Below are 25481 nucleotides of genomic sequence, written 5' to 3'. Positions count from 1 at the left end.
CGGCTGCACCTTCCTTGTGTTACTCCACGCTCGGCTGCCGCTGCTTGCGTTAGCGCTGCCCCTCGTCGTCCATTTTCATGCCCCACGCCGAACACTTTCACACATCAACGTCACTACAGATTATACACAATGTCTGCCAAGGGAAACTACGAATTGCTCTGCCTCGAGAATCCTCTCCTGGACATCCAGGGTGTCGGGTAAGTCAATTGAACCCCTCCACGAAGCAAGATGCTCTGGTTTGGGGTTGAGTACCCTTATGGAACCTTTCTGACCTCAATACAGTGATGAGAAGCTTCTTGAGAAGTACGGTCTCAAAGCCAACGACGCCATCCTCGCCGACCCTGAGAAGCACATGGGTCTCTACGAGGACCTGATCCAGAACTACAAGGCCGTCCTCATCGCCGGTGGCGCTGCGCAGAACACCGCCCGTGGTGCCCAGTACATCCTGCCCTCCGAGTCCGTTCTCTACATTGGCTGCGTCGGCAAGGACAAGTATGGCGAGACCCTCGAGAACATCTGCAAGGAGGCTGGTGTCAAGACCGAGTACCTCTACGACGAGAAGACCCCCACTGGTCGCTGTGGTGTCGTCATCACTGGCCACAACCGCTCGCTCTGCACAGATCTTGCTGCGGCCAACAACTACAAGCTTGAACACTTGAAGCAAGACCACATCTGGAAGCAGGTCGAAAACGCTAAGGTCTACTACGTTGGTGGCTTCCACTTGACTGTCTGCGTGCCTGCCATCAAGGCCCTGGCTGAGGAGGCTGCTTCCAAGGACAAGGTATGTTATAGCCTGGATTTCCGCGTGGTTCATTAAAGCTGACACGACCCAGCCCTTCATCCTCAACTTGTCGGCTCCCTTCATTGCACAGTTCTTCAAGGACCCTCTCGACGAGGTCCTTCCTTACGTCGACATCCTCATCGGTAACGAGACCGAGGCCGCTGCCTTCGCTGAGTCGCACAACATCGATACCAAGGACGTCAAGAAGATCGCCGAGGCCATTGCCAACGGCCCCAAGAAAAACACACAGAGGCCCAGGACTGTCGTTTTCACACAGGGCACCGACCCCACAATCGCTGTCACCGCACAGGAGGGCGGCAAGGCCGACGTCAAGGAGGTCCCTGTCCATGCCATCGGCGAGGAGAAGATCAACGACACCAACGGTGCTGGGTACGTCTTACTACTGCCAATGACTCAAGATTCGATTCACTAACATGTCTGCAGTGACGCTTTCGCCGGTGGTTTCGTCGCCGGTATCGTCCAGGGCAAGCCCCTCGAGAAGGCCATCGACATGGGCCAGTGGCTCGCGAAGCTCTCGATCCAGGAGCTCGGTCCCTCGTTCCCCCAGCCCAAGCAGACATACTCCAGCTAAGCGTCGCAATCCACACTGATTGAGCGCGAATGCTCGTGTATTTCAACAATCTGCGAGAGCATGCCCCAGAATACGGGTGTGCGTATCAGGCCCTGCCCGCTCAGCAATGAGTGGTATGAGGGTAAAAAGTCCAAGCATTTGTTTTGGCGTACGTGGAACGGGTGAGGCACTTCAACAGCCGCAAAATAGATACCCAGGTTTAGCATGCAGTGACGTGTATGAATGGAAACAAATGAACGATCACTAGAGTTTCTCTTGTGCTGAATGTGATGCGAGTGTAGACCTTGTTGAACAGAGACATGATGTATTCCAAACACCCCGGTGCCTATCGGGAGCAAAAACTCAAGCCGCAGCCCGTCATAGCTGCAGCGATAACTCTAGTACGATCGATAAGGTCGCGAGAGTCAAAAATAGCGATGTCCGCAGGGCTCGAACCTACAACCTTTGGCGAGTTTCAGCGTCAACCGAAAACCAACGCGCTACCATTGCGCCAGGACACCTTATTAGAATCTTTGATGAAGAATGGACAAATGATATCTATTATATTCTAAATTCAATGAAATCATTCTTACAGGGAGCGTACGGTGCCTCTCACACTAGGTCATCTTGCCTCGAAGACGACACTTGCATGCTGTATTTGACTAAACATATCTGGAAATATGATTCATCTGTCTTGAGTTTCTGCTATGAAACTGATGCAGAACAACCAACATCAAAGATGGAACCCCCCCCCCAAAGTCAGCAAGACCGCTATCAGGAATCTGCGCAAGAGACACTGGATGTTGTTGAACTGAATCAGCTCAAGGTATTAGTTTGATTTTTTGACAAGAGTTGCGTCGTTGCGTCTGCCATGTTTGCCAGTCAGGCGAACAAGGTATCGGAAGTATCAGTCAAGAAACGCTTTCACGCGTGCCCTTGGACTCTGTTCGATGCTGCAGGACTTTCACTATATCAATTGCTCTGTCGAATGTTCTTGCCTTAATAGTATAAACGTCTCTGTTACAATCACCTCTATTCCGAATAACCACAACGTCTCTCTACTCTCAATCAACTCAACACTCAACATGGATTTCTCCAGCCCTCACAGCGATGAGCACAGAAGTCTCACTGGACTGCGACTCCGCTTAGACATTAAGACCACGATGCCGCTTCGCACTAATATGAAGCACTGTTGTGATCGTTTCTCCAGATACCACGACCTGGAATGCGGACACCGGATCACCACCGAACACGACGCCACGATATACGCTGCGAACTGTCAGCAGAAAGGTATTGGATCCTTTCGTGTGTGAGACATGTTTGGTCGATGAGATTGAGTCACCAGTGCAGTCCACAGATGCCAACGGCGATATCGAGGCGAAGATAGAGAAAGTCTTGCAAGACAAGGTACTACAAGAGAAAGCACGCACCACTGCTGAAAATTTCCTCACAATAGAAGATGGGAAGGGTTTCCATCGTTGTAGGCCTGCGCCAAAGTTAGATGGTGAATTCCCGATTCTCGAGGAGTCTCTACGCTTAGGTAATTCCTGGCTCTTCGACGAACTTCAGCTCTTCAAGTCCCGGTTCCTCAAAAAGACTCTAATGTGGGAATATTCTGGCAACATCACACACGCCCCTAGCACTCTGGCGCCACAGACTTACGTCCGGCCAACGCACCTTCGCAACCGCCCCACCACGTCTCGAAAGCCTCAGTCAATCCTTAAGCCACTAGCCGACAAATGGAAGATCAAGAAACGCACATGCCTTCCAGGTTTGATACCCTTGTCTAAGCAGCGTCTGGACGCAATGTCTTTGTGGCGTTTACCTGCAGTCACACACGGTCTAGTGCCCTGGCCATACGGTCCTCGTCCGCAGGACGGCGGTCCCCTTCAAGTGGGCCCTGACGAGATCGATAAAGCTGGCGCGAAGTACGATGACAAATTGGAGAACATGCTGACGCGCGCGAATCCTCAAGGCTTAAAGTCAGGCGGTTTTGATACTTAGGTGCGGCTTCCGGATGCAACGGCTTATGATGCGCGGTATGGACCAGTTTCGTAGGGGGTGCTGGTGGGAAGCAGGTTGAGCAACGTGACGATTGTTAGTGGCTATCATTACCAACGATGAAGTGGCCAAGCTTGTCCGTGGGATGATGGAGGAAGTGAAGCTGGACTGAATGGCTGCTGAAGTGTAGGGCTTTATTGCGCTGCCGTTGAGATTGAGCGCCATCCAGTGCTCGAGTCTAGGTCCATCTGCAGTATGGTAATCTGCTCTAGCTACGGTATATGCATTACTTGGTATCTGGCATATTGTAGTGTTTTCCTTGGATAAGAATCGATGTTTCGGTTACGGTCAGAATTTGCTGTCATCCTTCTACGTTATGGTGCAGTCATCAATAAAAGTTGTCCACAAGATCCTGACCTGATATGATAGTCGAAACGTGTGGCCGTGATGAAGAGGATGGGACCTTGGAGTGGTGTATGCTCGCATGAACCATCGAGGCTACAGTCGATAGCGAGTAATAAATCCCCTGAGGTGCTTGCATGATCAACATGCAATTCTAAACTCGATGAGTTGCAAGGTGCTCTGCCGGACCGACGTCCTTCGAACGGTGAGAGATACCAGTGCAGTGTCTCCAGACCCAGTTATTCGGTTGACGTGTATCCGTGACAGCAGCGCATAAGGATGCATGGCATAAGATGTCACAACCTCGACTGCCGTTCTGTTGGGGCCAATTTACGGGCCGTCAGTGACATCTTTGACACCGAGAGGATCCCCATGGGGTAATAATTCACGATGTCTCTTGTTTCCTAGGGATTTGGACGCTATTGTTCATGCACAGAAGGAGGCTTGTTCATTTCGGGCAGTTGCTCCTGGCTGCATTGCCACAGGGCCAACTCGTGGCATACCTGTCAGACGTCCCGCTCCTAGGGTAGGTCTTGGTACTTCCGAAGCCGTTGCGATCGTTCACACTGCTCAAGCAGTAGCTCTAGAAGGAGTTGGATATGCTGGTGAGGGCGCAAAGACCATATGATCACAATGCTCGCTCCATGATGAACGCCTGTAGGAATGCCGAAGTGCGCAACGAAGGATTCTCCTGCCAAGCGTCAACAAAGTGGACTTCCAATACACGCCAGGAGGACAGTTGTCGCGAGATGTCTAAAAGCAGATGTGGAGTAGAGAGGAGCGGGAACTGCAGGTGCGGAAAGAGCCCACGACGCACGTGTCCGCACTTCAATTTTGGCAGCAGCGCCCACCGGCTTGCGAACGATGCACCACCTAACACGTGCTATCCACAGACTCGCGCGACTTTCCTTCTATCAAAGCTCGATTTGGATGCTCTCACACCTTTTGCAGTCGCCCTCTGCTGTCTCGACGTGGCACGTAACAGTGACAATGGACGAATGGACGAATGGACGATCACAGTGAGGCTCCGCCAATTTAGGTTCTGTTATGAGCTGCCTGTCTCACGCCGGAACTTTATCTTCCTTCAAGCAAAGAGCCGAAGAGAACGCGTCAAAGGCTAAGCACTATTTCATCATCTTGGCGACGCGTCTTTCGAAGCCGAGCTGACTCCGTTCAAGGTTGGTGAGTTTCCCACTCACCATTGCCTGGACACATTACTCACGAGCACCAGGGCTGAACATCAAGGAGTCGGGAAGGTTGACCATCATGTCAGTTCCGCACGCCAGCTGCCTTACGACCCACAGCCAAGATCGTTTTCCTGCTGAAGCCAGAGGCATGACATCCACGACCACGTTCGATGAAGGTCCGGCGGGGCATGACCGTAATGGCTATTCACAGCATTTGAGATATGGCTGCACTTTGCCGAGTTTTTGCACAATACCACAACTTTGGTCGAGTAAATGACGATATTTCCAAGTAGCTCGAGAGTCCGAGCGACGGAGACATCCGCGAGGTCGACCCACCGGGTCTTGGATGGGTGTGCAGATCCTCCATGATCGCTTTGAGCACCGTAAGGAGCATCTCACGATCACGTTACGACTCTCGAGCACTTTGCGATATCAAATGCCAGCCCATGTGCAGCAACGTTTAACAAACGTTGAAGCTGTTAGCATGCGCGGCGAACACACCACTCATCCGACTATTTGGAACATGTAGCTCGTGTTCGCTTTCAAGGGTCTTTCCTCAACCAGCCAGCCCTCTGAATTTCCCTGTCAAGACCGCCACCATACGGTGGCTGGTACTCCTTGAGACTTCCTGAATCTTAGTTTGGCGACCATTGCCGGTTATTTTACCTAAAACGCTTCTGACCAGCGGTAGGGACGGATAATAGAGTTTGGTTCACATGCAGCTAGTTGCCTGAGCACAGGCATCTCGCTACTCTCACAGGTTTCGACACACCACTTTACACGTTAGCGGTCCAGGGTACCATCGAATCTGTCGATCCAAGATCGTCAATTGGTGTATGCACAACATACAAGCACCGAAATCTCGGAGAAATAACAGAGAGTCGGGCAGCATGCGGCTACCATTAGGTGTGCGCTTGACAGCGCTGCTGCGCCCGAACATCTAAAGTATGCCGCGATAACTGTTCGTTACGCGACCGTTACCCACTTGCTATCGGACATCTGCTTCCTGCTCATGCCGGTGTACTGCCAAGAAAGTATAGTCAACTCACTTAACCACCGGGATCCAGGTCCAGGTCGATCACAGCGCGCTATAGAAAGTGCTTGTCAGCGGGATACAGGACATCCTCATATACATGGCATGGGTGATCGCAACCACGTTTGAACCCAGGATCCACTTCCCGCTAGCATATCAGAGCATCCACTAGCCCCAGGAGCTCCTTCTCATCTGCGTTAAGATCCCACATCATACCCTGGCGCCGCTTGTCTGTCAATTGAAGTCTTTCGTTTACTGCACCTTTCGACGACACGGATCCGGACGTCGATATGTCACACATCGATGCTCTGATGCCGCATGTCAACCGCCTGTTCGCTCGAGGTGGCGGCTTCCACCCTCCTTCAGAAGTTCTCCTCAGCTGGCCTAAGCCGAACTACATCAATCCGGAGGATCGAGGATGGAGTTCATCGATCGTATTGCTAGTGTTCCTGGGAATTACCTTCCTGGTGTACATTGCACGCATGTGGGCACGACTAGGCCTTGGGAAGAACGCTGGACTTGACGATGTACTTATGAGTGTTGCGATGATACCACTCTTCGGTCTTACCATATCAGCTGTCCTTGGTAAGCTGGTCGCATCGTGTCACATTTATGGCTAACATTCAGCCCAGCTATCCGCATATATGGATTTCAATGGCACGTGTGGGACCAGACAAAAGAGACTTTGGTCACTGCTAGACAGGTCAGCTTATATGCACAAACTCTTTGTTACGATGCTGACCAAGTCCCAGATCACAATGTCAATTGAAATCAACTACATGATCTGCACGACTCTAATCAAGATCTCGATCCTCTGCTTCTACCGACGAATCACTGCTTCGCTCACCATCACCTTCGTGTACTGGGTTTGGGGATCCATCGCCTTTTGCGTCATATACGGCGTCACCTTTATTTTCCTGATTGCTCTCACTTGCACCCCAGCGCACGGCTTCTTCCATATCTTCGACATTGCCTGGAGGTTCCAGAACGAGTTGACTTGCCGCGATGAGGGAGCCGTCATCGTGGCTGTTGCTGCTATCAGCACCGTGCAGGACTTTATCATTGCTTTGCTTCCTGTCTTCCTCATATGGAAACTGCAGATTCCCAGAACTCAGAAGCTCGCCCTGTGTGGTATCTTCGGATTGGGTCTTGTGTAAGTGGTTGCCTGAAACATGGCGATCAACAGCTGACTTGTACAGTACCTGTGTTTGCGGTATTCTGCGCACGTATTACGCAACATACGTATACTATTATAGTATGTACCTCTCTCTCTTCTTGCCTGCCAAATTCTGAAATTTTATAGCCTACGATATCACATGGTACGCTTACTACGGCTGGATTTGGACAGCTCTTGAGGCCGACTTAGCTGTGATCTGTGCTTCTGCGCCGGCTCTCAAGATCTTCTTCCGCTGCTACTTCAGCTTGACTATATCTCGTTCCGACTACGCGAAATCCGGCAGTGGTAGTCGTAAGACATCTGCGCCTCTCTCGTCGACAGCGAAATCGCGTGGCAAAGGGTCCACGTTCTCGGCATCTCGAATCACAGCTGGTGGAACATATGACGACGAAGTGCCTATGAATAGCATCAAAGTCAGTCAGGGGCTAGATGTCCACATCGACGAGAGGGACGATGTGTCGCAAAAGAGTTTTGCTAGCACAGGGAACCTCACTGCTCTGCCCATGCCACAAGAAAGTGGATGGCAAGGCCCAAGTCAGTGGATACAAGGCTGTCGCACGGTGTGTGCAGCTCTGCGACCCTCAAGCCGGGGGAGCTCACAAACAAGAAGTTTCGAGAGGGATGTTGAAATTGGCGCAGCAAGATGACGAAATTCCTCTATAAAATCTTCAGCACACACGTCTAGTAATACATCCATTCACCGACTCGCTACAAAAAGGCACGACACAACTCCTTCATCGCATGAGCTACTCGGCTCCACGTCACATGTTCAGACAACCAAGCGAATCGAATCGCTTCATCACACTCGGGATGCCGGACCTCAGTGCCATCGGTATCAAATTCTTTGCGGCTCAATGACATCGCTTTTAGCCGCATACTCTCGGTTTCGCCGTTCTGCCCCTTGTCACTCGGCTCAGCACGCATGTATATGTTGAGGAATTATCGGATCCTTTACCTAGCTGCGTATAGCAGCTTCTACGTTTCAGACAGACGACGCGTACAACACTTTTTTCTTTAGACTGTACACACATAATGTACGATGCACGAACGGATGAGCAACATTGGCATTGCGACATGGACAGAAGACAGTATACCCCGTTTACTTTGCTTGCGAAGGCGTCCACATTTCGGTTCTAGCCTGGTACAATGCGCTATCAGCAGCATATTTTCAGCGTTTTTTTGTTGCTATCACGACTCATCGGCGATACCAATGCAAAGACTTTACCCAGCAGTCATTGTCGGCAACTGCCGATGATCGGTTCCGTCGGCAAGCGGTTCTGAGCGTGCCTTCTGATTCGTCAATGTCAGCTTCCCAAGGCTTTACGAGCTCCGAGCTCACCGGAGGGGTGTGCGGGGGAAGATCACTCAATGACGAAGACTGAGTTGACTCAAATTTCTTCTTCACAATCGCCATAAAGCTCCTGACTCCTTCTTGTACGGTGTCACGAAAAGCCCTCTCGCATTGCAGGCAAGACTGGCTACACAATTTCTGGTAAGAACCTCGATACCAACGCTGGACGGCTGCAGCACATCCACACTCTGTATTTCAGACAAAGGTTGCTATAGTCTTTTAACAATTTGTTAGATTGCAGAAAACTTGCAAACTAGCTTTAAAAGCATCCCATAATTTCGTTGAATTCGTACAAAATGCCGCAACTCCTCAAGCTTGCTTCCGCTCAAGCCCGCACCCTCGAAACTACGCAAGAAACCCTCCGCGCCCTTGAAGCCACTACAAAACGCGCCGCAGCTGAGAGTGTCGACATCATCCTATTCCCAGAAGCCTACCTTGGAGGCTACCCACGCACCTGCGACTTCGGGGCCGCTGTCGGCGCACGCACGCCAGAAGGCCGCGAGCAGTTTCTGGCATACTTCCACGATGCTGTAGATCTTGGAGACACACCAACTGGCGCAGGTCAAGACTGGGTAGAGAGGAAGCTTGAGCTACCTTGTGGCAAGAAGTACAGAGGCGATGGTGTCAGAGAAGAGCTTGAGCGCATTGCGCGCGAGACAGGCGTCTTTGTAGTTACTGGACTCGTCGAGCGATGCGCAGGCACACTGTACTGTGGAGCTGTCTTCGTATGCCCCAAGCTTGGTATTTTGGGCAAGAGACGTAAGGTCATGCCTACTGGCTCTGAGCGCTTAGTCTGGGGCCAAGGTTCAGCATCCACATTGCGCGCCGTCACAACGGAGATCAAGGGCGTCAAGCTGTGCATCGGGTCGGCTATTTGCTGGGAGAACTACATGCCTCTCCTGCGACAGAGTCTGTACAGCCAGAACGTCAACCTCTGGTTTGCGCCCACAGCAGACGCTAGAGATACCTGGGAGTCACTGGTCCGCACAATCGGCTGCGAAGGACGTTGTTTCGTCGTGAGCGCAAACCAATGCGTCAAGAGGAAGCATCTCCCAAGCTGGATCAAGAGCGGCAAGACAACTCAGCACAGCAACAGCGCGCCAGCACAACCCGAGGCCCCCAAGACAGGAGGCGGACGAAGGAAGAGCACAATCGTCTTCACAGAAGAGAAGAACGAGATCTGCCTTCCCCTACACGACAGCAACAGCGAACACCAAACCAACGGCGACTCCTCAGCTACCGACTCCGGCTCCTCGCCTCTCCATAACGAAGTTGAGCAGCCGCTTAGCCCTAAGCAAACCGCTACCAACCAAGTCGCGCCCTCCTCGCCTGACGACGAAGACTATGTCTCAAGAGGTGGGTCATGCATCGTTTCGCCGCTGGGCGAAGTAATTGCTGGGCCTGTTTGGGAGAAGGAAGATGAACTACTGGTTACTGAAGTAGACTTTGAAGACTGTGAGAGGGGCAGATTGGACTTTGATTCTGCAGGGAGTTACTCAAGATCAGATAGCTTCAAGCTGTCAGTCGAGGGACTGGATCTCAATCCGCCGCCGCAGTAAGTTGTAGAACGTTGTATATTGTGCTTATCATGTATTGTCTACAGACTGTTCATAAATCGTAAATCGCAGAACGTACCCTTTTCCCCTCATCTCCATTCACTTGCACTTCTTACAGACTTTGTGTAGTCTAGTTCGTGGGGTGGGCCGATGCACCATTCATTGTAGGCAGGCTCGTTGTATCGCCAGCAGACTTGGTGTCGTTTTCTGCGACTGCGCGGCGGCCGTCCTCGTTGGTCGGGTCGGTGGGCTTGAAGCCGATGTTGTCGGACTTGAGGTTTGCGGGGCCGTTCTTGTCGCCGCTGGAGAGCACGTCCTTGACCTTGTCTGTAACCTTGCCTGTGGAGTATTAGGAGCAGAAGGAAAGGATTGAGGGGATCAAAGTAGCGAGAGGGTTGTTCTTCTCGAGCTTCGAGGCTTGCTGTTCTTGAACATCGGTCATTGTGATTATGTATGGAGAAGTTTTGAAGGTAGATTAGAGTTTTGTTGTAACCTGAGTTGAGGTTCAGGCGGAGCAGACCGAGTACGAAGATGTGATGAAGATGAAGATAGGTCAACGCTGGTAGCTATGTGGAGGCCTCCATAGTGATGTCAGATGCTACAGATATTGATATGACATCAGCATCTGAATGTCACAACGTACGCAAATACCTAACCGTTGGTAATGAGCCACTGCAGGTCTAGGTCTCGGGATACCCATATCGTGTGGTTCGCAACGTCCGAGCCATCTCGAAATCGAACTCGGGGCACTTTGTATACGTCCACGCTCGATGATGGCATGGCTTCTCTTATCTTGAACCTCGGCTGACCCCGGGCTTCTTACCCCAGAGCATTCGGCTGATCATCACCCCGCAAGGCACTCCACCCGCGTCGAATCCACTTTCATCACACATTTTACTCGCCGGCCCGTCGTGCCCGAGCACACGCGGCTGAATTAGGGATGACCGGCATGTAATCATATATACAGGATATGTTCGTATCTATTGGCGTATATACAGAGCCCTCGCTGACATATTCGTACACATGCTTTCTTGGCACCTCCTTACTAAGGCTTCTGCCCTATTACAGAACAGAAAACTCACCTGATGAGCTTACTAATGTGTCAAGAGACCCATGCATATGTACATATACAGGATATACAGGTTGGATATACAAGGGGTTTGCATGTATCCACGGATACGTACAAACCTAGGCTGAACGTCCGGACTGATGGCCACAACGACTTCCTAAGCGGGCAAGCCGCGACGGTGTGATGATCAGTTTGCTTCCGATCGGTGAATTGCCGAGACGTACGTGCAGTGCAAGCTTCGTATAAGACTTGCCTTGGTGCGCCTGGCTGCTTGACGTTCGCTTGTCTTCTGTGGTGTTCAGAAGCCTCGCTTTTTTGCCGCTTCGACTTCATCAGGTCTCGAGGGTCAGTGACGACCCCACACTCGCCACTATCGCCATGGAGATTCAAGACGACATCGACAAGAAGCCACGGGCTGATTACATCGATGATGCTGTTCATGCGCCCGCAGGGCAGTCGAAGTTGACTGTTCCTCCGCTTGTTGCGGCCATGTCCCAAGAGCAACGAGTGGCGGCTGAAGCGAAGTTGAGGAAGAAGGTCGACACAAGGTTGCTACCGATGATCATTCTCATGTACATCATGAACTACCTTGATCGAAACAACATCGCGGCAGTTCGATTGGCGGGTCTGCAGGATGAGTTGAACCTGAGCAGCGTGCAGTATCAGGTCAGTTTGGATATGCCCCAACTCCTTGAAAACCTCCACGATACTAATTGCCGATAAGACCACCGTCTCGATCCTCTTTGTCGGATACGTAGGTATGCAAGTGCCGTCGAATTTGTTCCTGAACAAGACTGGAAAGCCTGCGCTTTACTTGCCATCTTGCATGATCATCTGGGGCATAATCAGTGGTCTGACTGGTGCCTGCCAGAACTTCGCTGGGCTAGCTGCTTGTCGCTTTTTCCTCGGCTTCATTGAGGCAGCGTACTTTCCTGGATGTCTCTTCTACCTCTCGTCTTGGTACACGCGCAAGGAACTTGGTCTGCGAACTGCGATTCTGTATTCCGGCTCGCTCATCTCAGGTGCTTTCGGTGGTCTTATCACAGCGGGTATCACCAGCAACATGAACGGAACGCACGGTTTGCGGGCGTGGCGCTGGGTCTTTATTCTTGAAGGCATCATCACTGTCATCATCGCTTTTGCAGCGTTCTTCATTCTTCCGAACTTCCCGCGTACGACAAAATGGCTGAGCGAGGAAGAGCGCCAACTCGCTGTCTACCGATTGCAGGAAGACATTGGCGAGGATGATTGGACTTCCGCCGAGCAGCAGACGTTTTTCCACGGCCTCAAGCTTGCGTTGGTGGACATCAAGACCTGGATCTTCACAGTCTTGCTTCTGTCCATCGTCTCCTCTGCGTCCGTAACGAACTTCTTCCCGACCGTTGTCAAGACGCTCGGCTACGACAATATCCATACGTTGCTCCTGACAGCACCTCCTTACGTGCTCGCTGTCATCACGACGTTCTTGAATGCGTGGCACGCCGACAGGACCGGCGAGCGCTTCTGGCACATCGTCTTACCGCTCTGCGTTGGTGTCTTCGCCTTCATCCTCGCCGCTGCTACGCATACCACAGGACCACGTTATGCAGCTATGATGTTGATGGTTCCCGGCGTATACACCGGGTACGTCGTGGCTCTGGCCTGGATATCAAATTCGATGCCGCGACCGCCCGCGAAACGTGCTGCTGCGCTCGCTTTCATCAATGCGATCTCGAATACGAGCAGTATCTACGCGAGTTACATGTATCCACAGCCCAAGAGCGGCGCACAGCCCAACCTGACGATCCCTCTTAGTGTTGACTGCGCGACTGCGGGATTGGCCATCATTATGACGATCATCATGAGGATCATTCTGGGTAGACTGAATAAGAAGTTGGATAGAGGAGAGCATGTTGAGGGAGCGATCAATGCGGTCCCTGGCGAGGCGCAGGAGCGAGGGTTCAGGTTCTTGGTGTAAAACTCTTGGTTCTAGAGATCTTAGAGCATGATCATCGAATACAAACACAACGCTTTAACTCATTGATGATGTGCATGCCTGTAGTCCTTTTAAGTAGTGATGGCGTTAAGGTGGTTGGTGATTGAGTTTCGGGCACTCGAACCTTCCACGCTGAATCCGGTTAGCGCTACCCGACCCACTTTTTGCGCGTCGCGATCACCGTCATCCAACATGTGTCAACCTCCTCCATCCACCCCAGCACTTCACGTTATCAGATCACTTCGCGCCCGTACTTCACTCTGGCCTAGTCAACACTATCGTTTATCAAGATATCAGGCTTCTCACGTTTGAACCGGCCTTGTGTACCTGGACTTGGCGCTTTCGCAATAGCGTCACACTCAGGATTATCGAAGCGCCTTGTGCACAGATAATGCTCTTCACGAGATCACATCTTCAGGCGTGTACTACATATCACACAACCGTTTAACCATTACCCAAGTCTTACAGACCCGCCGCTTCACTCACCCTGAAAGCCTCACTTTTTGACCGCCACAAAAGGCAACAACGCGACACGCTAGTAAACGCCACATTTGATATCATTGAAGTCGACATAAGACGACAGGAAGTTATCATAGACTTCTCAAATAACGCATTTCGGGTTCCCCAAAGGCCTCGGAAGATATGATGTCTCACGCAAATCTGGTCATGGCGTGTCAATGGGGGTGGTCCAGCACACCTGACTCAGAACACGCACAGCCTACCACCTCAACCGCGCCACAGTCCACATCAACCACACCCTTCAATAACATTCGGAGCAAACGATTTGCACCATGTCAGGGCCGTCTCTATCACCAGTTGCTGTGTTCACATCGTATTCGGACCGATCTCGTCGAAGACTGTGGCGGCAACTGCGTTGAGCCTTTTGGAAATTCCACGGGCCTTGCGTTCGTCTGCAATGAATGTATCCAGGAAGAAGCTATCGACATTTGGGAGCAGCGAAAAGCGCAACACGGCGCATCTTATCCGCCTATCGACCAAATGTCGAAAGAGCAGTACGATCTATTCTTTGAGGAACGCCGATTGCTGGAAGCTGAGTTTGCACGAGAGCACAAGCTCTACGAAATGGAATTGAAGGCCAACATGCGGCCAAGCAACATCTGTTCCGCACAAGAAGCGAGCACAGAAGAGACAGAGTTTGCGGCTGAACTGGACTCTTTATCACTGGCAATGATGTCTTCTGGCGATGGGGCAGTTCAACATCAACTTGCGCAAACTCGCGGTCGGTCCAGCTTACCAAGCGACGCGTCTGAACAGCTGCACTGGACCCTGAACTCGCTTGCGCTGGATCGTGGCGCATGTGGCATCGAATATTCGACATCGCAGTCTCCGAACGGCGTACCCTCGTTACGGCAGATGAACGAGGAAGAGCTGTGGAAGAAGCCGCGGGAGTGAGCGGACGAGGGCTAGGACCGACATGATGACGTTCACCCGACGCAAGGCCAGCGTACCACCATGTCTGCGATTGATGATGTTTGTTAGCGGCATGGATCTGGAGTTTAGCGGCATTTACAGGTGTTGACTGCGTAGCAGTACGCAAGAATTGAATCTCTACTTCAAGATATATATTAATGGCCCTCACATTGCAGCAAAGCTCCGATGCATCAGTTACCAATCCTCACTTTGGACGATCCCGCCTGGAGGCTTCCAAAGCGAAGTTGATTAAAGTGTAGAGCGAACAAGACTACCTGTAGTTTTTCAAGTATTCTTGAGCTAACAAAAACAAAGTAGGTGTGGTTCGATAGTATCACTTCGGGACGACCAAATATTGGAACAAATGGGGTCGCGCATATGCTAATTACAAACCCCTCACGCACACACCCTATGAGCCCAATGTATTCGAGCAACACTAAATTGCACCACCAAACTATCGGCGCGAATCCGGATAGGCAGGACCGTCGATCTGTCTGGGCACAACATTCCATTGGTGCGCCGTAGCAACTGTGCTTATCGGGTCCACTTGTGGGGTTGTGATCACCCAGGTACAAGAAGTGCTCGCAAGTATACAACAATCCTCATTCCTTGACTCCCGGTTGCTCTAGAACCATTGCGACGATGTTTCGATGCATTCCGTGTGCTTTGGCACTCGTGATTGCGAGTTGGGCAAGAGCGGCTTGTGTACCAGACGTGCCTGAGGAGTTACTTGCATACACCCCGGTTCTTAGCCATCCAGCTGTACTCAAAGCATTTGAAAGAGTTGAAGAATTACTGCAGAAGCCTTACGATGACAACGTCACGCGTGATGCACTGAGTTTCGCAATCGTCCACGCCTCTTCGCCCACACCCATCTATACCTTCAATGCCGGCGATCTGAAGTTCAACGAAACTTCCCTCTATCCTCTAAACGTCACCGGGAATGCCATCACTAGCGATTCCATATTCCGCGTCGCTTCCGTTACGAAGAACCTCGCCATGGCCAGCGCTCTGATCCTTTCCCGGCTTTCGAACCACGCTATTACCCTCGATACTCCAGTCCGGAACCTTCTACCGTCTTTTCACCTCCCGCCGCTCGACTGGGCAGATGGCGGCAGCGACATCACTCTGGGTATGTTGGCAAGCCACACAAGTGGTGTTACGAGAGAGAGCTTCAGTACGAACTTCAATCAAGTGTTAAGTACAGGAAAAGCCACCGCGGAGCAAATCGGAGCGTTATGGGCGGACCAAACAGTGGAGAGCGTGGTTGAGGGGGTCGGAAAGACAGAGTTGATGTTTAGGCCTGGTGAGAGGTCCGCGTACTCCAATGCGGGCATTGGGATCCTCGGAGCTGCAGTAGCCTCGTACTATAACGAGATTACTCGCGGCAATCTGACTTGGAGTCAGCTTGCGACACAGGAGCTACTGGAGCCATTGAACATGACACACAGCTTCATAGGCCCCGTTTTTGATAGCCTCATTCCGTTCGTTACGGTGCCTGGAGGCGACAACTGGGCTGATCTGGTGGTTGGAGAAGGATACGATCCGGCCGCGGGCATGTGGGTGAGTTGTCTTCGTCTCGAATGATGACTGTATGACAGTATTGACAGACTCCAGAGCTCAGCAAATGATCTAGCAAAGTATCTTCACGGCGTCTGGCTGCAACACTCCCCCTCACTTATCTCGCCCTCCAACCGCCGTCGCGCGCTGAAGCCAGTCTACGCCTTCCCAGACGGCAAGCAGCAAGTCGGCCCAGGATGGGAGATCAGCCTTCATACAGTCCCCACAAGCTCCAATGCAAGCAAACCCAACATGACTAAGACGTACAGTATCTACGGCAAGTCAGGGAGCGGTGGTGGCTGGCAGTCCTGGATCGATGTCGTGCCCAATCTTGGCTACGGGCATGTGATCCTCAGTCAGACCGCTGGACTGGAGGGGTACGAGACGCTGTATCCAGGAAGTATGTATAGCGACATACAAGACATCATTGTCCCTGCGTTTGCAGAGGCACTGACTGCGCAAGTCGAGATGAGGTTCGCGGGCACCTACGGAAGTGGGCGAGATACGGGCATCATTACAGACGTAGTGAGCAGCATTGGTTCCAACTCGACAACGTACGCTAGACTCGAAGTTCAGGACCAGATTCTGTACATGCGCGAGCTCATCGTCAATGGTAGCAGCGCTCTGGAAGCAATCGACCGGTTAAGCTGGCTTGATAACATCGTAGAAACACGATACTTTTCCAGACCGGAGGGTGTCGTGCTACAGCCTGCTGGAGGAGCAAGTGAGGTAGCAGATTTTGGTGAAGGGGCGCAAGTCTTCAGAATGACCCTTGCTGGAGAGGAGGTGTGTAACTGGTATGATTATGATGGGTAAGTGGTTTAAATTGGGGAATCGGCTTCGTCCCATTCGCTAATGACTCGTAGGTACAAAGATCAGAACGGGTGGCCTTTGACCAAGGTTGTGCTGGTCGAGACTAGCAACGGGGTTGAGCTGCGTTATCCGCCATTTGACATTATAGTGACCAAATCATAGGACGCTCAACTATGCCTTCGCCTCAACCTACATGATGGACCCACTTTTTCGATTCTCCTCTCGTTTTTGGTTTGGTCAAGGATCAATTGTTACTACTAGATATCCCGCAAAACTTGGCCACAGCAATGGAGCGATTGATCCGTGGGCCGACTATGAACGTGTTAGCGAGAAGGACTTCAGTGGGTAATTGGCTTTTGTGAGCCTTACCAAGCCGACTAGATCCACGCTGCGAAACACTACCGTCGACCTGCCTATCAAAGCGATTCAAATACGGGTCGCCAACTTGATGACAGTTCCAGCCTTACTATGCGCCACAATCTTTTTCCTGCCAGCGATTGATGAATGAGGCCAAAGCCCAGGTGAACTTCTCTCACTTGCGAAAGGCGTACTACTTACTGGTGACGTCTTAGCCTGCCTCTATCAAAAATGGTCTACATTTTCAATCTCACTGTCAAGGGTTAAGTAAGAGAAGCCAGCAATCGATCGTCTTTTACTTGGAACGCAGCAGGTATCACTATATAGCTTGATAAGCGCTCACATCCTAGCTTCTCAACCGCACCTTCTACACTCTACACACCTGTCCATCAACACCCAACAGCCCTCCTTTCCAACACCCATTCGCATCTCGTAACAATACGAGCGACGATAGGTTATACCACAGACTTTGGGCCACGACTCGCAACGGTGACCTCTACGTAAACGATGTTACGTCCGGTCGTCGACAGTGTAGCAAGGGGTCCGTTAGACTTCCACTCGCGACCGTGGCCTCCAGGTTTCCCGACGCCAGATGAGCGGTTCCATATCCTTCAGGCCGACACAGATAGCAATAAAGATCGGCATTCCGAGGTCAAGATCGCTGGGCAGAATTCCGCAAGGACAAGACACTTGAAGCGGTTCACAGGACATACCAATCGGCTTACAGGACACTCAAATCGTTTCACACGCATCTCACATCGGCTCACACGACACTTTGACAACAGCTCTATGAGAACTAGATCGCTCGAGCTGCACTTGAGGACCGGCTCAGTGAGTACGAGGCGAAGGAAGCCAAGCAAATGAAAGAAGAACAAGTGATCATAGATTACCTCATCCGTCTCGCCAACCGGTACTATCATTCTGCCGAAATGAAAGGAGCAAGGGGACTTTAGCTTCAAGCGGACGTCTCGCCTCCACCCTGATGCATCTACGCTGAGTGCCGGTTGCGATGGGCTGGTTATATGGAGGATCGGCAGGCTGAGATCCTCAAGGACACAGGTAATTCGCCTGACGAATACAATCTGATTGTCTCTTCGGAGGCCCCGGTTGTCAAGAGCGAGACGGAATAGGAGCAGTCACCGATGAGGACAGAAGGTGCTACTACAGAGTAGGGGCGGAAGCTAACGGGGGGCGGCATTGACACACTCGGTAGATGAACGATCTGAAAATCACTCTGGGCAAAATAAGAACGGCAATGCAATATGGATTACATCACCACACTGCTTTGACAAGAAATCATGAGAGTATATCGGTAGTATATATTGGAGAATCTGAAGCTTTTACGGTGACTTCAGGACTTCAAAGCTCCAGAACTCATACACCTTCCCCTTACGCACCCACGGTCTAGTACTAGCACTCACCAGCACCTCCGGATCTACCACCGCGCCCCCAATCGCTTGACCTCCACCTCTATAGCTGGAAAAGCCCAAAAGTCGTCTGGCGCTGACAGACTACGGAAAGTGTGATATTCGGGCGCTGAAACTTGGTGTTCGAGTTCTGAGCGTCAACTGATAGTACGGTGTTCCGCGCATCTCGGTGGAGACCGTTGTAAAAGTCAGGAGAGTCCGAGTGAACTTCGTGGTAGATCAGGTCTCGCAGCTCGTGTAGCAGGCCGAAGAAGCGGAAAGGTCCAGTGAAGCTGGCTGTAGGGTCGAACGGTGCCATGCTGAGCTTGCTCCAGTTGAATGCAAATGTCGAAGTACTGTAGCGTTGTGGAGGTTGTCAAGGAGGTAGGTCAGGGCAGAGGGTGGCGGAGTATTCGTATGCGATGTAAGGTGAAGATGAGCTAGCGCACGTGCGCTTGTTGGACTTCGATCCAGAAAGAGTAACGAGCAACGGCCATTTTTTTGGAGATCATTGACTTCCTCCAGGGTCTTGGATGACAGCGACAAACAGGACATCCTGATCAGCCTCGATTAAGTAAGCATGGAGGTATCCAATGGGCTCTGCAGCGACCCAAAACATGGACCTAGGACAATACTCATCCTAAGGTCACCTTCACCTCAGCCATCTAGACCCGAGTCGGCAGGAGATTGGACGCCAATTCTCCTGCTTCACCAAGACTCTTGCTTATCTGATCCTCTACCCCCTTTGAGAAGAAGCAGCTGATTGACACCTGCACTACGAGTCGATCTAGCTCGAACCCAATCAACTCAAGCCCAGTTAAGTCAATCGTGATCTTGCCCATAGCGCTGTCGAATATGGATGTACCTAGACCAAAACTCAAGTACAGCGCTCGCTGGCCAGTGTAGTAACATAAGATGTTTCCCAGGCGCTTCAGCAGCATTGTGCATGGAGCGATCGACTCTCTTAGCCCAGTGTCAATGGTGACGTTCTCTGCATCCTTGATGGTTCGCCTAGAGCGGTTGCGCAGATTCTGCGCCCGCATCAGCTCATCCTGCGTGTTCTTTGAGCCTGCGGCTGAAGAACTCTCGCTGCTGATAAAGAATGCTGTCGTAGGGGCGGAGGCTAGTGGTGCTGCTGTTTAGCCACTGTAAGAGAAGCGACTGGTGATGAAATGCTTGTGCTTGTGAGTGTCTAGCCATGTGGAAAGTTTTCTATGCGGGTGTTCAATACGTCCTCCCTGTGTTTAGGGAGGATATGGAGCGTAATTCTTAAGTTGCCCTGTTTAACAAGGTGCACGGGTTTTGGAAGCCTTGAGCAGATTTTGCTAAGACGAGGTCGCGTAGCTCTTGCGGAAGGTCGTAGATACGGAGTGGTCCGGTGAAGTTTGCTGTTGGATTGATAACTGCCTTCTTGCGTTTAACCATCGTGACTACCTCCTGGATGATCGATAATGACGGCTGATACTAAGGTGGTGTGATAACGGAAATAGAATCGAAGCAGAGACAGTGAATGTGTGATGGCTTGTAGAAGTCGTGAAGAAGAGAAACGGTTATCAATTATTGGGGTGAGTCGAGAGGAGTCAGTACCAGAGAACCATACTTCGTCTGCTAATAAAAGGCTGTCCTTGCTGGTGACTCCGGGCCACCAACATTGCTGCGAGCTGACAATATCAGTGCGGCTTCTCTTTGGCACTCTCTCGCGTGGCGAAAAATGCCGGCTGCAGCATCCTAATAATCACCCAAACAACACACTCCTGGATGCCTTCCGCACAATTAACAAGGGTCTACAAGGTTTGCAAAAAACACTGTAGTCCTGTAACGATTTGTGAAAGTGCAAGTAGCTTCTGAATCTGCACCCGAAGCCCTCCTATAGCGCACTTGTATCCGGCTTTTTTCTGCTACATGAGAGGCACTTTGCCATGCCCTTTGCTTCAGGGCACGACGAGAGCATGTTAGTAATACTCGCCAATCCTCAGCGGCCTCATCGATCCTGGGTCATCCGTAAGTCGGCTAATGAAGTGTCACAGTGATCGAAGGCCGATGCAACTATGCTGATATGCATGATCAAAGACAAAGACAATGGCACACAGCGTTAGAACGCGCGCTGTTCGCTCACACAAGACGGTGATGTTAGTGTTCGCCCAGTCGCGCCTACCGATTTCAATAACGCTAGAGCCCGATACGGCATGGGCGGCGGGCTTAGTGGCACCCACGCTTAAGCGAGTCTGCGAAATTCCTACTTGGTGGAAGTTGCAACTCGACATCACGACCACTAACCACCAGCAAAGTCAGTCGCCATGGGTCGTGTCATCCGCAACCAGCGTAAGGGTCGCGGCTCTATCTTCACGGCCAACACCCGCCTGAACAAGGCCCCCGCCCAGTTCCGCACGCTCGACTTCGTACGTTCTCGAACCGCGCAGCCGCCGCAACAACCGCACACGAAGGAATGTGAGGGGCTAACAGCAGGCAGTCTGAGCGCAATGGATACATTCGCGGTGTAGTCAAGGAGATTGTCCACGACAGCGGTCGTGGTGAGTGCACCCGCGCGCAATGGGCGACAGGGCTTTTCTGACGATTTTGCAGGCGCTCCTCTGGCCAAGGTCACTTTCCGCAACCCTTACAGGTTCAAGCACAACACCGAGACCTTCATTGCCAACGAGGGCATGTACACTGGCCAGGTCAGTGCCCCCGCAAAGTACGAGAAGTGACGGGCTCGTAGACTAACACAGCGCAGTTCATCTACGCCGGAAAGCACGCCGCTCTCACCATCGGCAACATCCTGCCCCTCCACTCCGTCCCTGAGGGTACCGTCCTCACCAACGTCGAGGACAAGTCCGGTGACCGTGGTGCGCTCGGCCGTACTTCCGGTAACTACGTTACCGTCATCGGCCACAACCCCGACGAGGGCAAGACCCGTGTCAAGCTCCCCTCCGGTGCCAAGAAGGTCCTTCCCAGCTCTTGCCGTGGTATGGTCGGTATCGTCGCCGGTGGTGGACGTACAGACAAGCCCCTCCTCAAGGCCTCGCGTGCCAAGCACAAGGTCAGTAGAAACCCGCAAAGTGCGATCATTGCAGTGCTGACAATTTCTAGTTCGCTGCCAAGCGCAACAGCTGGCCCAGGACTCGTGGTGTTGCCATGAACCCCGTCGATCACCCCCACGGTGGTGGTAACCACCAGCATATCGGAAAGGCCTCGACCATCTCGCGCTACGCCGTTGCCGGTCAGAAGGCTGGTCTCATCGCCGCCAGGAGGACAGGTCTGCTCCGCGGTACCCAGAAGACCAAGGATTAAGTGGTTTCTTGAAACGGTGGCGTCGGTTATCTGGATCAATGACAATGATGCACTCGGTTATTCTCTCATACCACACACCAACATGCGGGTGGCTGGGCGTTATGATACTTCTCCGGTCAGGCTTCTCAGAAGGTCTACATGCATGATAGGCTATAGGGAATGTGATACCGAAAAATGCATTGGACTGTACTTTTGGCAATGTGAACGTTTGATTCTCAATCCACCAGTCTCTGCTCCCAGTTGCACGAATTTGAACTGCTTACAATGTTCAGGCTCTTCCTTTTGACGTAGCTGCTCACCACACGCGTTCATTCAAGCCCGCTCATAACCGTATCCCCATCCTCACCCACCTCGCCCTCCATCTCACCTTCCTCTTCCCGCTGACCAGGATAATCCAAATCTAGCACCCTATAATGCTTCGCATCCTGCGCCAGCACAACCACAACTCTCCTCCCTTTCCGCCCATTGACCACCAACCTCGCCGGTACAAAGCGTCCCTCGCGCTCAAACACGTGGATCGTGTACTGCTGCACCACTGCAGGTGTGATGTTCGTGATTGTGCGGTCTGATGGGGCAGGCGCGGTGCCAGTGGGGAGCAGATGTGTGGAGCTCGAAGAAGGGAGAGTGTGGTAGGGTATCGATGTGTCCTTGCCATCATCCTGCGTGGGCGTGCTGTAAGGGATGCGCAGGATTCTGTAGCCTTGTATGCCGTCGTCGTCATTTGCGCTCTGAGGTTTGGGGGAGTAAAGCAGCACGAGTAGGGCGAAGTCGTCGGCGAATTTGAAGTCGAGGATTGAACTGCCGGACGGGAAGGAGAGGCTCGCGATACTGTGGCTCCGCAGGTCCCGGGGAAGAGAGGTTATGCTGGATAGGTGGGTGAGGCGGTGGATGTGGAGCGTTGCTGGGGAAGAGGGGGAGGCGAGGGCGATGTAGGTTGATATCTCTGTCCGGCTTGATGTCGTGGAGAGTGCCGGTTGCTGCTGGTCTCCTGTTAGCCGTGTCCTTGGGTCATGGGAAGTGCATGGCGCAAGGCCTACCTCATACACCATCTTCATATCCACGATGCTGTCCTCTTCTCCATTCGGGGAGGTCTCGAGGACGACACCGCTGTCCATCTGTATCCCGCTCTCCTGCCACTTACTAACCTGCCTCAACAACCCCGTCGTGCCTTTCGCCAAATGGCCCAGAACATGCTCCAAGCACAGCGCCTCAGGTCTCCACTTCTGCCCTTCCTCAAACACCTCAATCGCCTTTTTCGTATCCTCATAGCTCGCCTTCGCTTTCTCCTTATCTTCCGCTTCCAGCATAACCTCTGGCATCAAATACGGCTGCAGACTGCTCTGCTGCAGCCCATAGCGCACATACTCCAGTACCAAGCTGACATCAACACCCGAGTCTCGCCCCTCCATCTCGGCTCGGCTTTGGCTATCGGGCTCTGTGGCTTCGAAGTCGATGACGAAGCGCAGCCATCTGCTGAATGCAGCGAATTGGCGTTTTTCATCTGCGATGTAGAGCAGCACGGTATGTGCTAATAAGCGCATGTTTTTCAGCGTTTCGAGGAGGGATGTAAACTCTGTGGTCGGGCTGCTGAAGATCCAATCTGTGTCGTGATACATCGCTAGCCCACGCAGGCGCGAAATGACTGTTGCCGTGCGATCAAGTGCCGGGATGAGATTTTCATGTACAAGTGCCTGCAGTGTGGTGAGCGAGGAGGTGACAGTGTTGTCCCAGCGCTTGTGACCCTGTTCGGCGAGCTCGTCGACGAGCCATTCGCGGATGAGAGGTGGGCATGCGCTGGTGCAGGCTAGGTGAAAGAGGTTCGTAGTAAGATCGCCTTGACCTTTTTCTTCGAGTGTTTCGGAGATGTTCATCATGAACTTCGAAGGGAGATCTGTGGCGTGCTTGAAGAATGTACGAATGCATTGGAGGCATTGTGTTATGTAGAGGAGAAGGTTTTGAAGCTGTGAGGTCTTAGAGGCGATGAGGTGGAGGTAAATGCCTGCGCTCGGGACGAAGTTGAGTGTTAGTGGGACAAAGCTAATGCTCTTCGTTTGCGAGTTTGGGGTGGTGGTCCGCATGAGGAGGCTGTGGCTGCAGCCATATGGATGACTCGCGTGTAATAAGGGTGTGCTGTCGATGTTCCATGCTGGAGGTAGGCTGACCGTGACTGTCTCCAGTGAGTCGTAGATGGAAGGATGTACCGTTCCGCGTTCCGAGCACCGAATGAACATGTCCACCGAGTTGTAGTCCTTCAGATGATGTGAATGTAACAACGCATCGACCTCGGCTTGCGAGCTGAACGCGCCCGAATCTGCCTGTGAGACCCTCATGAACGGGAGCGCAGGCGGCAATGGAATCGCAGGCAGCTTCGGCAACAGCGTCTCGACATCCATAACAGCCAGCTGGTCCGGCAGATCAGGCGCGCAATCCACAGCATGTATATCAGGCTGCCTCTGTAGGAAGTCTTCAACATCTGCGCCATCCTTTGCCTCATCCCAAACTTCAGTCGAGAGATCGAAACCCCGCGCCGCTTTCTTCGTCCTGCTCTTGACAGACTCAACATCAATGAAGTTCAGGCCCCATCCAATGCACTTCACCCTGCTGTTAGATCCATCTCTTGAAACTTTCTTCGGCAGGTCGAGATCCTTTAACCCGACTTTTCCCGTTTCGCTGCTGACTAGATCTGTTTTGCCGTCGCTCCAACTGACTGCGATGCTTTTGCCATTGAACTCCCATTTGATCGTATCGAGGACTAGTTCCTCGCTCTTCCTTTTTAAGCCGAAAGCTCGCTGCCCATTGATACGGTACACTTCCAAGTTCTCTTCTGTAGTAACGACGGCAATCAGGTCCATAGTTGGGCAATAGGCGATCAGGTGGGGGTGGATTGGGTGCAGCAAGATCTTCTCCGCTTGTTGGAGCAACGTAGGCGCATTTGAAAACTCCATCCTGTGCTTGCAATGACCCTCAGGTCGGGATGAGAGTTAGGTGGTTGATATGGCGTGGGAGGTGAGTGTTTGTTTGAAGGTGGAACTAGCAACAAACAGGACTAGTGGCATCGTGTGGTCACGATCTCTTAGAGGCAGTCGTTCTTGACAGCGACACATGTATTGATTTCAGGTGAGATGGAAGTCTCTGAAAAACCGGGCATCCTTAGCGATTTCTATACAGGACGCTTCCAAAATACCATGGCCAAGCACCTGGCGAGTCTGTGTCGCGAAAGCCCTTTCCGAGGAGTCGAGCTCAAGAACGTGATGTGAATCGTGAAGGACTCAAGTTTGTATATGCTGAAAATAAGCTGATAATTTTGTGCTCCAGCAAAGCGAAGCGATGCATACAGACCGTATCCCGTGGGTATATCAGTTCATGCCAGCCATAGTACAAACACAATCCTTCGTCATGTCCATGCAATATGCCAAATGCCACATCCTGAACGCCGAACCGCGGCGCCAAGCATACGGTACCCCTCTCTCTATGCAAACGCCTCATGCCTCTTATCTGGGCTCTGTCTTGAGCCGGAGAT

General features: G+C 52.0%; 9 protein-coding genes and 1 non-coding gene across 10 annotated transcripts; 8 read left to right on the top strand and 2 right to left on the bottom strand.

Moving 5' to 3' along the window:
• Positions 1-129: 129 nt before the first annotated feature.
• Positions 130-1373, top strand: BU25DRAFT_352253 (Ribokinase-like protein; the record flags this gene model as incomplete). The annotated part of the gene is made up of 4 exons (XM_033703401.1): positions 130-197; positions 283-781; positions 834-1171; positions 1226-1373. 4 exons carry the CDS (start codon positions 130-132, stop codon positions 1371-1373), a joined length of 1053 nt encoding a protein of 350 aa, XP_033556702.1.
• Positions 1374-1675: 302 nt separating this feature from the next.
• On the top strand, positions 1676-3855 carry BU25DRAFT_480521 (uncharacterized protein; the record flags this gene model as incomplete). Its single annotated transcript, XM_033711054.1, has 4 exons — positions 1676-1753; positions 1948-2178; positions 2235-2247; positions 2563-3855. 4 exons carry the CDS (start codon positions 1676-1678, stop codon positions 3354-3356), a joined length of 1116 nt encoding a protein of 371 aa, XP_033556701.1. The 3' UTR covers positions 3357-3855.
• BU25DRAFT_t133 lies at positions 1788-1873 on the bottom strand. The gene has a single exon. It is a non-coding gene; the product is annotated as a tRNA-Arg (tRNA).
• Positions 3856-6074: 2219 nt separating the features above from the next.
• On the top strand, positions 6075-7995 carry BU25DRAFT_209873 (uncharacterized protein). The gene is made up of 5 exons (XM_033701187.1): positions 6075-6560; positions 6608-6678; positions 6728-7128; positions 7175-7230; positions 7279-7995. Exons 1-5 carry the CDS (start codon positions 6266-6268, stop codon positions 7797-7799), a joined length of 1344 nt encoding a protein of 447 aa, XP_033556700.1. The 5' UTR covers positions 6075-6265; the 3' UTR covers positions 7800-7995.
• An 804-nt stretch (positions 7996-8799) lies between these two features.
• Positions 8800-10062, top strand: BU25DRAFT_352177 (carbon-nitrogen hydrolase; the record flags this gene model as incomplete). The annotated part of the gene is made up of 1 exon (XM_033703392.1): positions 8800-10062. The coding sequence occupies one exon, from the start codon at positions 8800-8802 to the stop codon at positions 10060-10062; it is 1263 nt and encodes a 420-aa protein (XP_033556699.1).
• A 1036-nt stretch (positions 10063-11098) lies between these two features.
• On the top strand, positions 11099-13136 carry BU25DRAFT_415230 (MFS general substrate transporter). The gene is made up of 2 exons (XM_033707496.1): positions 11099-11794; positions 11853-13136. The coding sequence occupies exons 1-2, from the start codon at positions 11507-11509 to the stop codon at positions 13083-13085; spliced, it is 1521 nt and encodes a 506-aa protein (XP_033556698.1). The 5' UTR covers positions 11099-11506; the 3' UTR covers positions 13086-13136.
• Positions 13137-13307: 171 nt separating this feature from the next.
• Positions 13308-14684, top strand: BU25DRAFT_415228 (uncharacterized protein). The gene has a single exon (XM_033707495.1). It carries the CDS (start codon positions 13746-13748, stop codon positions 14514-14516), a length of 771 nt encoding a protein of 256 aa, XP_033556697.1. The 5' UTR covers positions 13308-13745; the 3' UTR covers positions 14517-14684.
• A 265-nt stretch (positions 14685-14949) lies between these two features.
• BU25DRAFT_402523 (beta-lactamase/transpeptidase-like protein) lies at positions 14950-17069 on the top strand (the record flags this gene model as incomplete). Its single annotated transcript, XM_033705048.1, has 3 exons — positions 14950-16097; positions 16152-16906; positions 16961-17069. Exons 1-3 carry the CDS (start codon positions 15177-15179, stop codon positions 17067-17069), a joined length of 1785 nt encoding a protein of 594 aa, XP_033556696.1. The 5' UTR covers positions 14950-15176.
• A 3898-nt stretch (positions 17070-20967) lies between these two features.
• BU25DRAFT_377667 (60S ribosomal protein-like protein L2/L8) lies at positions 20968-22167 on the top strand (the record flags this gene model as incomplete). The annotated part of the gene is made up of 5 exons (XM_033704151.1): positions 20968-21069; positions 21141-21201; positions 21254-21348; positions 21405-21710; positions 21761-22167. 5 exons carry the CDS (start codon positions 20968-20970, stop codon positions 21959-21961), a joined length of 765 nt encoding a protein of 254 aa, XP_033556695.1. The 3' UTR covers positions 21962-22167.
• A 563-nt stretch (positions 22168-22730) lies between these two features.
• BU25DRAFT_402517 (uncharacterized protein) lies at positions 22731-24929 on the bottom strand (the record flags this gene model as incomplete). The annotated part of the gene is made up of 3 exons (XM_033705047.1): positions 24236-24929; positions 22999-24004; positions 22731-22941 (listed from the first exon to the last, which is right to left on the bottom strand). Coding segments are annotated over exons 1-3 (1887 nt in total), but the record flags the coding sequence as incomplete, so codon positions are not given.
• Positions 24930-25481: the final 552 nt, after the last annotated feature.

This window comes from Macroventuria anomochaeta (assembly GCF_010093625.1).
Source record: "Macroventuria anomochaeta strain CBS 525.71 unplaced genomic scaffold BU25scaffold_44, whole genome shotgun sequence".
In the NCBI taxonomy this organism is placed as follows: domain Eukaryota; kingdom Fungi; phylum Ascomycota; class Dothideomycetes; order Pleosporales; family Didymellaceae; genus Macroventuria; species Macroventuria anomochaeta.
Note: the sequence above shows the minus strand (reverse complement) of the source record. Positions and strands in the feature narration are given on the sequence as shown.

Coding starts and splice junctions, on each gene's coding strand:
- BU25DRAFT_209873 (XM_033701187.1), top strand. CDS start 6,266: ATGTCACACATCGATGCTCTGATGCCGCATGTCAACCGCCTGTTCGCT. Junction 6,679..6,727: donor CTTTGGTCACTGCTAGACAG/GTCAGCTTATAT, acceptor ACCAAGTCCCAG/ATCACAATGTCAATTGAAAT. Junction 7,231..7,278: donor AACATACGTATACTATTATA/GTATGTACCTCT, acceptor GAAATTTTATAG/CCTACGATATCACATGGTAC.
- BU25DRAFT_415230 (XM_033707496.1), top strand. CDS start 11,507: ATGGAGATTCAAGACGACATCGACAAGAAGCCACGGGCTGATTACATC. Junction 11,795..11,852: donor TGAGCAGCGTGCAGTATCAG/GTCAGTTTGGAT, acceptor ATTGCCGATAAG/ACCACCGTCTCGATCCTCTT.
- BU25DRAFT_415228 (XM_033707495.1), top strand. CDS start 13,746: ATGATGTCTCACGCAAATCTGGTCATGGCGTGTCAATGGGGGTGGTCC.